General features: G+C 45.7%; 1 protein-coding gene and 1 non-coding gene across 5 annotated transcripts in view; both read right to left on the minus strand.

Annotated features, from left to right (window-relative positions):
• Window positions 1-16,354, minus strand: part of LOC121567550 (huntingtin-interacting protein 1-like) — a 68,238-nt gene that overhangs the window by 19,208 nt on the left and 32,676 nt on the right. For 2 of the 4 annotated variants that reach the window (XM_045217617.1, XM_045217626.1), the window contains exons 5-23: window positions 14,761-14,841; window positions 12,419-12,495; window positions 12,005-12,066; window positions 10,962-11,102; window positions 10,608-10,665; window positions 10,357-10,432; window positions 9,688-9,837; window positions 9,270-9,370; window positions 8,909-8,981; window positions 8,124-8,307; window positions 7,677-7,765; window positions 7,166-7,273; window positions 7,023-7,034; window positions 6,614-6,715; window positions 5,543-5,737; window positions 5,290-5,437; window positions 4,924-5,010; window positions 2,054-2,161; window positions 1,607-1,743 (exon numbers count right to left, since the gene is read on the minus strand). In XM_045217617.1, the coding sequence (XP_045073552.1) occupies window positions 1,607-1,743; window positions 2,054-2,161; window positions 4,924-5,010; window positions 5,290-5,437; window positions 5,543-5,737; window positions 6,614-6,715; window positions 7,023-7,034; window positions 7,166-7,273; window positions 7,677-7,765; window positions 8,124-8,307; window positions 8,909-8,981; window positions 9,270-9,370; window positions 9,688-9,837; window positions 10,357-10,432; window positions 10,608-10,665; window positions 10,962-11,102; window positions 12,005-12,066; window positions 12,419-12,495; window positions 14,761-14,841 (1,989 nt within the window). The remainder of the gene's footprint in view (window positions 1-1,606; window positions 1,744-2,053; window positions 2,162-4,923; window positions 5,011-5,289; window positions 5,438-5,542; window positions 5,738-6,613; window positions 6,716-7,022; window positions 7,035-7,165; window positions 7,274-7,676; window positions 7,766-8,123; window positions 8,308-8,908; window positions 8,982-9,269; window positions 9,371-9,687; window positions 9,838-10,356; window positions 10,433-10,607; window positions 10,666-10,961; window positions 11,103-12,004; window positions 12,067-12,418; window positions 12,496-14,760; window positions 14,842-16,354) is intronic. The other 2 variants (XM_045217621.1, XM_045217632.1) reach the window with 1 other exon arrangement.
• Window positions 4,692-4,828, minus strand: LOC121568511. Its single transcript, XR_006001260.1, has one exon. It is a non-coding gene; the product is annotated as a small nucleolar RNA SNORA16B/SNORA16A family (small nucleolar RNA).

The following is a 16,354-nucleotide window of genomic DNA, read 5'->3' on the forward strand; positions in this document are numbered from 1 at the left end:
TCCACACTGCCCTTTCCCACCTGGACAAGAGGAACACCTACGTGAGAATGCTATTCATTGACTACAGCTCAGCATTCAACACCATAGTGCCCTCAAAGCTCATCACATTGCTAAGGATCCTGGGACTAAACACCTCCCTCTGCAACTGGATCCTGGACTTCCTGACGGGCCGCCCCCAGGTGGTAAGGGTAGGTAACAACACATCTGCCACACTGATCCTCAATACAGGGGCCCCTCAGGGGTGCGTGCACAGTCCCCTCCTGTACTCCCTGTTCACCCATGACTGCATGGCCAGGCACGACTCCAACACCATCATTAAGTTTGCCGACGACACAACAGTGGTAGGCCTGATCACCGACAACGATGAGACAGCCTATAGGGAGGAGGTCAGAGACCTGGCCGTGTGGTGCCAGGATAACAACCTCTCCCTCAACGTGACCAAGACAAAGGAGATGATCAAAGGAGCCCATCTTTTTACGCTGCTGCTACTCTGTTAATTATTTATGCATAGTCACTTTAACTCTACCCACATGTACATATTACTTCAACTACCTCAACTAGCCGGTGCCCCCGCACATTGACTCTGCACCGGTACCCCCCTGTATATATAGCCTCCCTACTGTTATTTTATTTAACTTCTGCTCTTTTTTTTTCTCAACACTTTTTTGTTGTTGTTTTTATTTTACTTTTTTTATTAAAAATAAATGCAATGTTGGTTAAATGCACCTGTTGTATTCGGCGCATGTGGCCAATAAAATTTGATTTGATATGGCTTCCATTCCTTTGGGAACACCGAGGGGCTACTCCCAGCAATTGATCCGGCCACACAACTCTACTTTGCAGTGGGCAACCTCAATACAAGAAGCAACCCCGGTGCTAGCAGCCTGCCAATGTATGTTGTTCATGATAACAGTAAACCCTTTACTGCCGAGAAGAACATGGATCGGATCATTGTTAAGATCCCCTATGACCGGCTCGTTGTGGAAGACGCAGCACCAACCGACAGCCAAATTCTACGACCAGGCGAATACCTACAAGATCAGTGTCGGCCTCTTAAAAGAGATACGTAGACAGAAGAATATCCAAGCTTTTTTTGGAAGTGGCAGGTTATGTTGCTTGAAACCAGGGCTGAAAGCAAATTTACATCCTTGCCAGTAGGCATAGTACAGATTGCCAAAAAATATTTTTAACATGTAGTCATATTGTGATTGTTTGATTGTGCTTTTCGATTGTGATTCTTCTTCTGATGAGATGCCAAGTGTTTAATGACAGGCTTATTGTTTACTTTCTGTAGTTCACTTTGAGGTCAACTGGACATGTAGTCTATTCAAGTTTATACATGAATCCCTCCGTCCCTGCAGCCTGACTGAGGTTAACAATGGTTCTGTATCATCAGTATCAACATTAGTAACATGGCAACGCATAGTATAAAATAAATTATCCTCCTCCTTTTAACTCGCTAGTAATTGTGTAATAATCTCATGCTTTCATGAAATGAAATTACTGTAATTTGCAGCTTAACTGTACTATGTACTCATATTTAGTCTTAAGAATAAAGCAGCAACAATAACAACAAAACTTGTATGACCATAAAGACTCGACTGACCTCTGCGGTGGCCAGAATGCCATCCAGCGCAGCCCTCAGCGTGGCGATGTCTGCCGTAGCCAGGCTTTCCTGCGCTTTCATCTGACCCAGCAGGGCCAGGGCCTCGGCCCCACACGCCTTCACACTGTCTGACAACGCTGTGTGTGTGGGGGGGGACAGAGAGGAGGGTCAGAGATACAGACACAGTATGGAGACTTAGAGGAAGTGGGTGGCAGTGATGGTCCCTGATCGGTTTGTGCCGTCTTCCCAACCCGGTGACAGACAGCACAAACAGATCGGGGACCAGGCTAGGCTATGGTTGCCTATCTGCGCATTATCAGTACTTCTCTAACAGATCTATATAGGGATGTAGAGGAACAAACTTTATTTAAAATCATGGAGTATTCCAGTCCTGGATGTGTGAGTGCACATTTCAGTTGAAAAGACACAGGGACAGCTCACACTCACCGTCCGCTTGCTCCACTGGCACCATGTGAGAGGTGGCACTGCCCTGAACAATGGTATCGCCCACCAGGTGGGCAAGATGGGTCACTGCCCGCACCAGCTCCGACACACCTGGAGAACCAAGGGTCAAAGGTCAAACTGCTATAAAGTCTATATACAATCAACTGGATATGCTACTTTTATATGAAGTACTTGAAGGCTGTAATGCTGAAAAACACTGTATTTGAACAATAAATAAGCATTTTACTATCAACCTCCACTGTCCACCAAGAGTGTCTGAATAGTGAATACCTCTCACATATTCAAGTAGATTTATTTTCTCCCATAGAAATCTAGCTCTTTCATGTGGGCAAGAAACTGAAAAAGGAACCTTTCTTCAAATATATATATATATATATATATATACACACAGTGGGGAGAACAAGTATTTGATACACTGCCGATTTTGCAGGTTTTCCTACTTACAAAGCATGTAGAGGTCTGTAATTTTTATCATAGGTACACTTCAACTGTGAGAGACGCAATCTAAAACAAAAATCCAGAAAATCACATTGTATGATTTTTAAGTAATTAATTAGTATTTTATTGCATGACATAAGTATTTGATCACCTACCAACCAGTAAGAATTCCGGCTCTCACAGCCCTGTTAGTTTTTCTTTAAGAAGCCCTCCTGTTCTCCACTCATTACCTGTATTAACTGCACCTGTTTGAACTCGTTACCTGTATAAAAGACACCTGTCCACACATTCAATCAAACAGACTCCAACCTCTCCACAATGGCCAAGACCAGAGAGCTGTGTAAGGACATCAGGGATAAAATTGTAGACAAGGCTGGGATGGGCTACAGGACAATAGGCAAGCAGCTTGGTAAGAAGGCAACAACTGTTGGCGCAATTATTAGAAAATGGAAGAAGTTCAAGATGACGGTCAATCACCCTCGGTCTGGGGCTCCTTGCAAGATCTCACCTCGTGGGGCATCAATGATCATGAGGAAGGTGAGGGATCAGCCCAGAACTACACGGCAGGACCTGGTCAATGACCTGAAGAGAGCTGGGACCACAGTCTCAAAGAAAACCATTAGTAACACTCTACGCCGTCATGGATTAAAATCCTGCAGCGCACGCAAGGTCCCCCTGCTCAAGCCAGCGCATGTCCAGGCCAGTCTGAAGTTTGCCAATGACCATCTGGATGATCCAGAGGAGGAATGGGAGAAGGTCATGTGGTCTGATGAGACAAAAATATAGCTTTTTGGTCTAAACTCCACTCGCTGTGTTTGGAGGAAGAAGAAGGATGAGTACAACCCCAAGAACACCATCCCAACCGTGAAGCATGGAGGTGGAAACATCATTCTTTGGGGATGCTTTTCTGCAAAGGGGACAGGACGACTGCACCGTATTGAGGGGAGGATGGATGGGGTCATGTATCGCGAGATCTTGGCCAACAACCTCCTTCCCTCAGTAAGAGCATTGAAGATGGGTCGTGGATTGGTCTTCCAGCATGACAACGACCCGAAACACACAGCCAGGGCAAGTAAGGAGTGGCTCCGTAAGAAGCATCTCAAGGTCCTGGAGTGGCCTAGCCAGTCTCCAGACTTGAACCCAATAGAAAATCTTTGGAGGGAGCTGAAAGTCCGTATTGTCCAGCGACAGCCCCGAAACCTGAAGGATCTGGAGAAGGTCTGTATGGAGGAGTGGGCCAAAATCCCTGCTGCAGTGTGTGCAAACCTGGTCAAGACCTACAGGAAACGTATGATCTCTGTAATTGCCCCACACCTTCGCCCCACACGCCTTCACACTGTCTGACAACGCTGTGTGTGTGTGTGTGTGTGGGGGGGACAGAGAGGAGGGTCAGAGATACAGACACAGTATGGAGACTTAGAGGAAGTGGGTGGCAGTGATGGTCCCTGATCGGTTTGTGCCGTCTTCCCAACGCCGATGGTCATTGTCACCCGGTGACAGACAGCACAAACAGATCGGGGACCAGGCTATCGTTGCCTATCTGCGCATTATCAGTACCTCTCTAACAGATCTATATAGGGATGTAGAGGAACAAACTTTATTTAAAATCATGGAGTATTCCAGTCCTGGAATACTTATGTCATGCAATAAAATGCAAATTAATTACTTAAAAATCATACAATGTGATTTTCTGGATTTTTGTTTTAGATTCCGTCTCTCACAGTTGAAGTGTACCTATGATAAAAATTATAGACCTCTACATGCTTTGTAAGTAGGAAAACCTGCAAAATCGTCAGTGTATCAAATACTTGTTCTCCCCACTGTATATATATACAGTTCCAGTCAAAAGTTTGGACACACCTACACATTCAAGGGTTTTTCTTTATTTTTATTATTTTCTACATTGTAGAATAATAGTGAAGACATCAAAACTATGAAATAACACATATGGAATCATGTAGCAACCAAAAAAGTGTTAAATCAAAATATATTTGAGATTCTTCAAATAGCCACCCTTTGCCTTGATGACAGATTTGCACACTCTTGACATTTGTTTAACACTTTTTTACTACATGATTCCATATGTGTTATTTCATCGTTTTGATATCTTCACTATTATTCTACAATGTAAAAAATTAAGAAAAACCCTTGAATGAGTAGGTGTGTCCAAACTTTTGACTGGTAGTGTAAATTCATGTTAACGTTGCTGAGTTAGTTACTGTCAAACTGCACAGCAACCGTCGGTGAAAGTAACGTTTTTGGCTGCCTTTTGACCTTGTCTGCTACACAAGAACAACGATGGCTTCGATAGGTGCCTGAAAGTAGATTGTGTGTGTGTGTGTGTGTGTGTGTGTCGTGTGTGTGTGAATGCACAAAGCTGACTAAGGGAGTAAGAGAACAGTTCTGAGTCTGACCTGTGTTGTCTGCCAGGTAGCTGTCTCTGGCAGAGTGAAGTCTGTCCATACAGTCCAGAGAGGCCTGACACCTGGACGCCAGGTAGTCTACACACAAGGAGGGTACACAGTGAGGGGAGAGGCCTCTTCCACCATACAAACACACATACACACACTATTATGAGGGGACATCATCCTACATCACACACTGGAACACAAAACACACACACATGCACAAGTAGATTGAGGCATCACACACACATCTACACATCCAGCATTGGTTTCACAATGTGGCATCATCTCAGGTGGACGGACGGACAGACAGACCGGAACAAAGCTGGAGTCAGTAGTGCATAAGACAGAGGTTGGAGAGGGTTAGGGGCTGACCTGCAGAGCTGGTGCAGCTGATGTGTGCTGGGTCGTCAAGCTGGGCCAGTGAGTCCTGGACTATCCTCTCTGCCTCCTCCACAGCTCCCTGTAGGGTGGACCAGCGGGCTGCCACAAGCTGGCTCTCCAGGGCCTGCTCCCTGCTCTCCTATACACACAGGGTCAGTGAGAGAATCAGATATCACACACGCTCACTGAGAGGCTGAGACGCAGGCGCACACAAACGCACACGGCTACCTCCCCTGAAACACACCTTCTCATTGAGTTGGTTCTGTAGGGCCTCGGCAGTCTTCACTCCGCTCTCCCTCTCACTGGCCAGGCTGCTCTGAACACGCTCTAGCTCCTCCCCCAGGCCTGCAAGCTCCTCCTCTTTCTTCGACAAGGATTCTGCTAACTCCACCTTGTCCGATTCCACAGTCGAGAGCTGAGAACTGAGCTCCTCACTCGACTGAGATTGAGAGAGAGAGAGAGAGACGGAGAGAGAGAGAAGAGAGAGGAGAAAGAGTTTGACACACATACACAGTATTTTAGGATCGTGCCTATCCCTGTGTTTCTCCGCTGAAATGAACAAAAAGGCTCACACACTAATACCACCTTTTAATGGTGACTACGCCCTAACTGCTATGAGATGTGGATATGACAACTGCCATTCTTCTACTCTACCTCACCTGTTTGTGGGCACCCTCCTGAGCATGTGAACAGGAACGAGAGACGGGAAGAAAGAGTTTGTAAGTGAAATGTGTGACAAAGTGACAGAGTATGCGTGTGAGGACTGGAGGGAGTGGTTGTGTGAGAGAGAATGAGAAAAGAAGGGGTTAGGGCGAGAGAGAAGTGAGTGTGTTGATTCAGAAATAGGGTTGACAGGAGTGGGAGAGAGGGATGAGAGATGGAGAGGAGGAATGGTAATTGGACCGTCATGGCCTAGTAAGACTACACACTGTCGGGATCATGCAGAGATCGAGGTCTGCACCGACGCTTCACACAACCCTCTCTCCACACACACGATTTCATGCACGCACACGCTCACACACACACACACACACACACACACACAGACGGGTAGAAGAGTAACATGGAGTTGGGGAATGTAAAGATAGAAGACAGAGTAGAGATGATTTGAAGGTGTCAGAGGTCAGGGTGAGGTCAAGTGGGGTAGAGTGGAGAGGAGTGTACTGTTGGGTGAGTGTTTAGATTGGAGAGGAGATGAGGAGTGTACGGTTGGGTGAGTGTTTAGGTTGGAGAGGAGATGAGGAGTGTACGGTTGGGTGAGTGTTTAGGTTGGAGAGGAGATGAAGAGTGTACAGTTGGGTAGAGAGGTGGCTACCTGTTGGGATGAGGCCATGGTGCTTTTCAGGCTGTCTAGCTCCACCCTGCTGGAGATCAGCTCTCTCTGCAGCTGCTGCAGCTGCTCCACCTGTTCCTGCTCCTGAAGGGGGAGAGAGGTGGGAGAGACAGAGGGGAGGGGGGGACGGGGACAGAGAGCAATATGGGGGGAGAGAGATAGAGGGGGAGGCAAGGCGGGGCAAAATAGAGAACGAGAGAAAGATAGATAGAAACAGAGAGTCATGTTATTTGCTAGGTCTCCATCTCTCTACCTCAGTTTATTCTGGAGGGGTTTCTACCTCTCTAACACCCACATGTACAGCAAGGCATCTCAGTTACACAATGAAATGATCAGAGAGATAGAGAGAAAGTTGAAATGTACTGTAGTATGAAGAAGTGAAGTATATTACATTTGAAGTCATCTGTGTCCATGAAAGCGAGAGAGGGGGAAAAGGGGAAGGGAGAGAAAACAGAAAGAGGGTGATACAGACTGTACACACACAGTATTTCAGGAGAGTGTGTATCCCTGTGGGAGTGTGTGCCTCGCCCTCACCCGTCTCTCCGCGGCAGCTTTGACCTTCTCCTGCATCTCTCTCCTCACGCTGTCCACCTCGTCCTGAGCCGCCCGCGCCACCGTCATCTGACGAATCACCTCCGCATTCTAAAGCCAGAAACAGAAAAACACAGACGTTTTAGGGGAGGGAAGAGCTTTTAGAATTACAAACAAGAAACGTGGAGGAAACGTGTGAGCATTGCTGCTAGAAGTGTTTTCTCTAAAGAAATGTTGTAGTACAGAATGGATAGGGGGTCCCTGTTCGCACCCTACTCCTCCCCCCTCCATTGGCCCAAACCCTCTGATGTTTGCAGATCTGTAAGGTGGAAGCAATATGGTGAAAGCTCTACCACTACACTGTTCATACTCATCCAGACCCTTCAGATCTGCAAACATGGAAGGGTTTGGGCCAAGGGAAAGGGAGCAAAATGGGACTGGCTGAGAGGGGTCGGAGTTAGCCTGCACCATGAGTCTGAGGTTCTTCCATCATAAGGGGTCTGGATGGGCCTACCTTCCTCAGCAGGTCAGCGTGACTCTGCACCAGCTCTGTGTACTTCTCCTTCAGCTTGGTGTAGCGCTGCTCGTTGGCCACCGCTTTCCCTGAGAGACACGGACAGACAGCGCTGTTACTATCAGAACTATCAGTTACTACAGAGGGCTGAATCCTGACTTGAGATATGCACACATAATTCAAACGTTCGTGTAGGCATTGATATCAGTTGAAGACATTTGAGTGACTCATGTAAATCTTGTGGCTTGGGATTGGTCAAGTAATTAGCACTGCCAGCTTCTACACATGATGCTTGTGTCTGCATGGGATCGAATCCCAGTCCCACCATTCTAACACACGTTTACTAACAAAACACATGTATAGATGGGTACTGGAGTGTCGGATGGTAGTGGCTAACTGCTAGAAGGCGGAGCTGTGCAGATGTGCCCGGGCTGTCTCTGGACTCACTCTCGATCTCGGTGAGGCTTCGCTGCTCTTTCGCCGTGTCCTCTTTGACACGGCGCAGGTCGTCAAGCTCCGCCCTTAGGAACTCGCTCTCTCCCAACGCCTGCATCCTCAGGTGGCTCTGCTCTGCTAGCTCCGCCTCCAGCTCATTGACACGCCCGCGCAGCGCCTGGCACAGACGCCCACTCTGAGAGAGAGGCAGAGCGAGAGAGAGATGGAAAGAGAGAGAGGAGGGAGAGAGTGTTATGGTTCAACAATGTGTAAACACACTGTCACGACTTCGGCCGAGGCTGCCTCCCCTCCTTGTTCGGGCAGGCTTCGGCGTTCGTCGTCACCGGCTTACTAACCACTGCCGCCCCAATCATCATCACAATTGTCTCGTCTTGTCAATCACACACACCTGGTTCTAATCCCCTCATTAGTCTGTGTATAAGTGTTCCCTCTGCCCCCTTGTCCTTGTGGGTGATTGTTATTTGTGAGAGTAGTATAGCTCGGTGGAGCTACTCATATCATATTGTTGCCAGGGTAGATTTTCCCCCTGTGCCATTGTATTATTGGATTATGTTACAGTGTATTTACCAGGGATGTTTGTTTCCCCTGTGCCTGTTTCGTTGATCGCTATTTAAGCGCAGTTATGTGTCAACGAAGGAATAAACTCTGTATTCGGTGATTACCCTCCTGCGCCTGACTCCATTCATCACACACACTCCCTCAGAAGTTTAGGCATTATGGAAAATTGCCTCTGCAGTGGCTCAAGTGACTCATTAAACCTCCTCCCCTCTTCTCACCTCCAATCTGAAGGACTCCAGTTCCTCCCTGAGGGCCTGGATATCCCGTGTCAGCTGCTCGATCAGGCGGTCCCTAATGGAAACAGGACAGGACAAGGTCGTGTTCATTAGGCACCAAACGGAAGAAAACGGGCCGAAACAGGGAAAGGACTACCTGGACGTGGCCAATGATAAAAGCGTATTTTCCATTGCAAAAAGTTTTGGTACGGTGTGCCCAGGCCATACCTCAGCTGCAGGGCTTTTAATGCCTCCACATACCTCTATTGGAGGTCAGTTTGTCACACAAGTCAGACCAATCTATACAGACCAAGGATATCCTACAAATCATACAGAGTGTAGCAGTTTGCTTCTGGTGTTTTACTTGTCGTCCTTGCGCATCCCGTTCTGACTGTTGAAATTGAAGGGGTCGGTGGCGGCGGACGTGCCAAAGAGGTCGTCGAACCTGGGCTCTACCACAGCAGCCTAGTCGGAACCAACACAGCAAGACAGAGAGACAGTCAGCCTGCCAGTCAGTCAGTAGTTCTATAAGCTTTAGGTTTCATTAGGTTCAGTTGACAGACAAAGGAGAGTAGACACAGATACAGTACAACTAAGACAGAGCACAGAAGGGGCACCGTTTGTAACATGCCATATTTTGTGAAAAAAATTAATTCCGTACCACAGGAATGGGATAAGTGTGAGTCAGCTAGTGCACAAAATTAATCTTTCACACACAATATGGCATGTTACAAACAGCGCCCTGTAAAAAAGCAGTAATGGGACATGTTCAGATGGGCTACCGGCTGGACGGGGATGTCGGTGTCCACCAGGTCCTCTGTCACCAGGTCCACCATGTGTTCCGTCTCGGGGGAGGATGACTCAGCCGGGATGACTACCACGGGACTGATGTGCTCTGACAACGCCGACGCCCGCAGGAAGTTAGGTGGGTTCTGAGAGAGAGAGAAAGAGAGAGGAAGAGAGAGAGAAAGAGAGAGAGACACACACACGAGACAGAGCACGTCACGCCCTGGCCTATATAACTCTAGCTAGTTTGGTCAGGGTGTGAATAATCTATGTTTGTATTTCTATGTTTGGCCGGGTGTGGTTCCCAATCAGAGGCAGCTGTCGCTCGTTGTCTCTGATTGGGGATCATACTTAGGCAGCCAGTTTTCCTGCCTGTGTTGTGGGTTTTTGTTTGTGTTCGGTTAGTGTGGCTTGTTAGTGTTAGCCTTCCGACGTCACGTTTCGTTGTTTTTGTATGTTTATTCAGTTCAATAAACATGGATGCATTTCACGCTGCGTCTTGGTCCGTCCCGTCTATGGACGATGGTGACAGCACAATTAATCCAATTGTATTTGTATAGCACTTAACCAAGCAAAGGCAACAGAGAAAAATGGGAGACTACGTGATTAGGCAGCAGAGATCCTGTCTAATCTGCAGGCTAGTTCAGGAGGACTCCAGGCCTTACCTCAGGCAACTGTGGGATCTGAATGAGCCTCTTGAAGTACTGCAGGTTACTGGAGCGGTAGAACAGACTCTTCAGCCTAGCAGAGACAACAAGCACACAGATGAAACACTCCACCTTCATAATCACACCTTCAGCACTGGAGTTAGTTAGGTCAGGCGATAAAGCACTATGGGCCCTGGTCAAAACTAGTGCACTATATAGGGAATAGGGTGTCATTTGGGATGCCACCCATGACTTGTGTGTGAACTCACTTCTTGAACTGCTCCTGGAAGCGGTCTCTGTGGCCCTGGAGTGTGTCAGCAGGAAGGCCTGCAACAGACAGACAAACAGATCAGAGTTTTGGAATGTGTGTGTGTGTGTATGTGAAACTACTGAGAATGTGTTTGTACTACAGCGTGTGTGTGTGTGTGTATACTAAGGTATTAGGCATTTCCTAACCCTATGATATGACCAGGAAAATTATGTGAATTACGTGCCCTTGGAATAGCCACCGTTTTTCTGGGAAGGTCACAGGAAATATTGTTGGCCCTAGATTAGTAGTCAAGTACGAGGTATTCAGGCTGTCACTCTGCTATTTGTCCAGCAGGGGGCATGTGTTGACTCACAGGAGTGCAGCTTGAAGAGCAGCTTGACGGTGTAGTCGTACAGGTGGCTGCTGTCCAGGATGACCTGGATCAGGGGAGCCAGGCGACACTGGCCTGCCGCCGTCACCGACACAGACCGTGACATGTCCAGGGAGCTGAACACTGCAAGGGAGGACACACAAACATATCAGTGATCATCACACACATAAAAAAGGCATGTGTGTGTGTGCGTGGTTGTGCACGCAGGTGGTTAGGAAAAGCTGTTCTAGACTGAATCAACTAATGAGTATGTACTCCAACAGTGTCTCGCTTTCTTCCACTCTCATTACAGCTCTCTTTCAGTCCCTCTATCGCCTTTGCACTCCCTCCCGCTCTGATGCCAGTCCCTACAGACCCAGTTGTTTCCTCCACACAGAGGTGTGGTTTCCTGTGCAGCCAAACCCAGACACACACACACAGTGAGGCCTCTCAGCTCCTGGGTGACGTGATGCTTTAGCCTGCAAAACATCTCTCCTGATGGGAGGCAAAGGGTGTGTGTGTGCGTGTGTGTGTGAGATGGATGAGAGGAGGAGGAGACAGGATAGAAATGAGTCCTACTGAGTGTTCAAATGGAGGAAGAAGGGCAATCATGTTGAGATAGATGGAAGATGGAATATGTGTTTTACTTTGTGAAGAGCGTATAGTGGCAGGGAGACAGGAGAGTACTGCATAGCTCTGTTTTAATGTCCATACTAGTATACTACTTCCAATGAAGCAATGTATTGGGCACACATTCTATGTGGTATGCTAGTGTGGATATTGGGACGTAGCCTATGAAGCCAAAACCAGGGTCATGTTCATTAGGCACCAAATGGAAGAGAATGGACAAAAACAGAAAGGCACTACCTGGACTTGTCCAATAAGAAACGCTCATTTTTGTTTTCCGTTGCAAAACATTTTCCATTGCATGCACGGATGAAGATGACCCTGACATATAAAAGCTAAGGGCCATGTTATGTCACAACATCTTTAGATAAGCGCGGTTGCAGAGGAGAGATGGAGAGAGAGAGACAGGAATAGCTTACCACCCAGGAAGAGGTTGAGCTCACACTCCAGGTAGTCGAACATCTCCACTGTCAACTGGAAGCTGTAGTGAGAGGACACACCCACCCACACACACAGAGGAGTTGGATTGGAGGGTTCACAGCATGTACAAAGTGGAGGAGTAGCCTACACATCACACATACAGAGGCTGTAAGACCCATGTAGCAATGAACCGGAGTTGGTTTGTATACATATAACAAGAGTCATATGCTCTATATAGAGTCTATAGAGATGATCTAATAGAAGGCAATAACAAAAACATTCTGCATTTTCTTGTCATTTTCAACACTTGTAATCATAATCAAAGGGAACATTGGGGCTATATTAGAATATGTATCGCTATAGATCCAGCCCTCTGTGGTTTGGTGAGAACAACAATAGCAAGTGACACTCACAAATTGTTGACGTCGTTCTCTCCCGCTTCGTCAAGCTGCCTGTTTGACATCTGAAGGTTGCCGGGGAAACGGGGATTCTGGGGGAGAGAGAAGAACTTGTCATATCAGAACTGGGGCTGAATCTCAATTGTATTCCTTGATCCCTCGTCTCATCTCTCCTTGCCTCCTTCTCAAAACGCATCGGAGGAGAAGATTCGAGGGGAGGAACCTCAGATATTCTGCTCCAATATGCTTTGAGAAGGAGATTAGGAGAGAGGATGTGAGGAATCAAGGAAATACAATTGAGATTTACCCTCGGTTTTTCCACTTCAGTAGGCATCTCCAGGAACAATGACTAAAACCCCCAGAGCAACACCAAGTCTGCTGCCTGCAGTATTTCACTGAGCTTAGCTGTCTATGAGCTACTGATTCCTAAAAGGCCATTACTTTTAGAGTAGTGTGTCTGTGTGAGGAATATCCCTAGAGAAGGGTATATATATATATATATATATATATATATATATATATATATATATATACAGTGCCCTCCACTATTATTGGCACCCCCTGTTTAAGATGTGGTCGAGGACTTCCAAAAATTTTCCCTTTTTTTTTAAACAACATAGAACCCAAATGCAAAAAAATTGAAAAATCCAACCTTTTATTTAAGTACATTACTTTGGTGGTAAAAAAAAAAATCACACATTTAGAAAAAAAACAACTTGAAATCATGTGTCCCACAATTATTGGCACCCCTAACAATTCCGCTGAAAATTTTAATTGATTTTTTTTTTAATATATTTTTCTGTAGTTGCTAAAGTTGGTCAGGGTATCTAGGAACTTTTAATTAGTAATTAATGACTTCCTGTTTCCCTGGGGTATAAATATGACGTGACACAGAGGCCTAATTCTCTTACCCATTTGTCAACATGGCAAAGACAAGAGAACACACCATTCAAGTAAGGCAGATTTGTGTCGACCTTCATAAGTCAGGCAATGGCTACAAGAAAATAGCCACTCGCCTTAACTTGCACGTATCTACAGTCAGAGGAATCATTAAGAAGTTTAAAACAACTGGAACAGTGACAAACAAGGCTGGAAGAGGTCCCAAGTTTATCTTGCCACAACGCACAGTGAGGAGGATGGTAAGAGAAGTAAAAAAAAAGTCCTAAGCTCACTGTCACAGAATTGCATCAAAGAGTGGCATCTTGGGGTCACAAAGTCTCCAAAACAACCATCAGACGCTCTCTATATGCCAACAAGCTGTTTGGGAGGCATGCAAGGAAAAAGCCTTTTCTCACTAACACTCACAAACGTAAACGTCTGGAGTTTGCTAAGCGGCACTGGGACTTCAACTGGGATCATGTGCTTTGGTCAGATGAGACTAAGATTGAGCTTTTTGGCAACAAACACTCTAAGTGGGTCTGGCGTAAAACAAAAGATGAGTATGCCGAAAAGCACCTCATGCCCACCGTGAAGTATGGTGGAGGATCTGTGATGCTGTGGGCCTGTTTCTCTTCCAAAGGCCCTGGGAACCTTGTTAGGGTGCATGGCATTATGAACGCTTTGAACTACCAGGACATTTTAAATAAAAACCTGATGGCCTCTGCCAGAAAGCTGAAGATGGGTAGTCATTGGGTCTTTCAGCAGGATAATGATCCAAAACATGTGGCAAAATCTACACAAAAATGGTTCAGCAGTCACAAACTCAAGGTCCTCCCATGGCCATCTCAGTCCCCAGACCTCAACCCAATCGAAAACCTGTGGGGCGAGAGTGCATAAGAGAGGACCCAGGACACTGGATGATCTAGAAAGATTGTGCAAAGAAGAATGGTCAAAGATCCCTCTCTCTGTGTTCTCCAATCTTGTGAAATGTTATAGGAGGAGATTAAGTGCTGTCTTGTTGGCAAAAGGGGGTTGTACAAAGTATTAACATCAGGGGTGCCAATAATTGTGGGACACATGATTTCAAGTTTTTTTTTTTCTAAATGTGTGATTTTTTTTTTTACACCAAAGTAATGTACTTAAATAAAAGGTTGGATTTTTCTCTTTTTTTGCATTTGGGTTCTATGTTGTTTAAAAAAAAAGGAGAATTTTTGGAAGTCCTCGACCACATCTTAAACAGGGGTGCCAATAATTGTGGAGGGCACTGTATATATGTATGTATGTATGTATGTATGTATGTATGTATGTATGTATGTATGTATGTATGTATGTATGTATGTATATATATATATATATATATATATATATATATATATATATATACAAATAAATAAATAAATAAATGAGAGAGAGAGAGAGAGAGAGAGAGAAGGGAGACTGGTCTGCCTGTCGTTCATACAGGCTGGGGCACTACTCACTTTGACGTGGAACTCCATCTTGGTGATAAGCAGTTTGAGGTAGATGCTGCACAACTTCCCATAGCCTTCACTTAGGTGACCCTGAGGGCAGAGGGGAAAAGGGGAACAGATGGAGTGAGATGCCTTAGAGAGAGACCAGATCAAACAGATATTCCAGGGGCTTGGGAGATTTCCAAAGGAGTCGCTGTTACAGAAGGAATTTTCTCATTAAATCAAATTGATCTGCTTCTGCAAAGTCTTGCACTGTAGGAGTGCAGGCCTATGTGTGTGTGTGCATGGTGTGTATGTTTGTGTGTGTGTGTGTGTGTGTGTGTGTGTGTGTGTGTTTTAGTGGTGCGCGGGTCAACTTGTTGTTCACCTGCGATTGCTAACCCATCCGCAACCGCCCGACTATATGTGACAAAGTGAAAATCTGTGGCCCACACCCGACCCTAACCTGCTAATATAGAAAATGCGCTGTAGGCTACAGTAAGAGATAGTGAAAAGCATTTTTGACAGGGGGTGCATGATCTTTTTTGCCTGATTTAGCATTGTTCCTGCTTATAATTTTTATAATCTATAATTTGATACATGCAGCTTCTCTTCTGTCATTATATGTTGCCCCAGAATACTAATTAAACTCTTGGTCACCAGAATAATGTCATAAATCGATAGAATGAATGTTTGAATCTAGTTGACATAGGTAAAGTTCTCTCAGTCATCTCTGCTCCTTTCACGCATATTTTATGTGGTTGAAATACTAAAATCAGCTTTTATGATGCTGATCAGAATCACCTTTATTTGCCAAGTACATTTACACATACTCAGAATTTTACTTGGCGATATGGTGCTGCTAGTGAAAGACAACATTTAGAGACAGAATACAGACAACGGATTTTAAACAAAGTTTACGTACAGTACCAGTCAAAAGTTTGGACACACCTACTCATTCAAGGATTTTTCTTTATTTTTACTATTTTCTACATTGTAGAATAATAGTGAAGACATCAAAACTATGAAATAACACATACGGAATCATGTAGTAAACAAAAGAAGTGTTAAACAAATCAAAATATGTTTTATATTTGAGATTCTTCAAATAGCCACCCTTTGCCTTGATGACAGCTTTGCACACTCTTGGCATTCCCTCAACCAGTTTCACCTGGAATGCTTTTACAACAGTCTTGAAGGAGTTCCCACTTATGCTGAGCACTTGTTGGCTCCTTTTCCTTCACTCTGCCGTCCACTCATCCCAAACCATCTCAATTGGGTTGAGGTCGAGGGATTGTTGGTCAAATAGCCCTTACACAGCCTGGAGGTGTGTTGGGTCATTGTCCTGTTGAAAAACAAATGATAGTCCCACTAAGCCACAGAGTGTCACCAGCAAGGCACCTCCACATCATAACACACACGTCCTCCATGCTTTACGGTGGGAACTATGCATGTGGAGATCATACGTTCACCCACACCGCGTCTCACAAAGACACGGCGGTTGGAACCAAAAATCTCAAAATTTGGACTCCAGACCAAAGGACAAATTTCCACTGGTCTAATGTCCATTTCTTGTGTTTCTTGGCCCAAACAGGTCTCTTCTTATTATTGGTGTCCTTTAGTA

This window comes from Coregonus clupeaformis, chromosome 6, assembly GCF_020615455.1.
Source record: "Coregonus clupeaformis isolate EN_2021a chromosome 6, ASM2061545v1, whole genome shotgun sequence".
NCBI classification, from domain to species: Eukaryota; Metazoa; Chordata; class Actinopteri; order Salmoniformes; family Salmonidae; genus Coregonus; species Coregonus clupeaformis.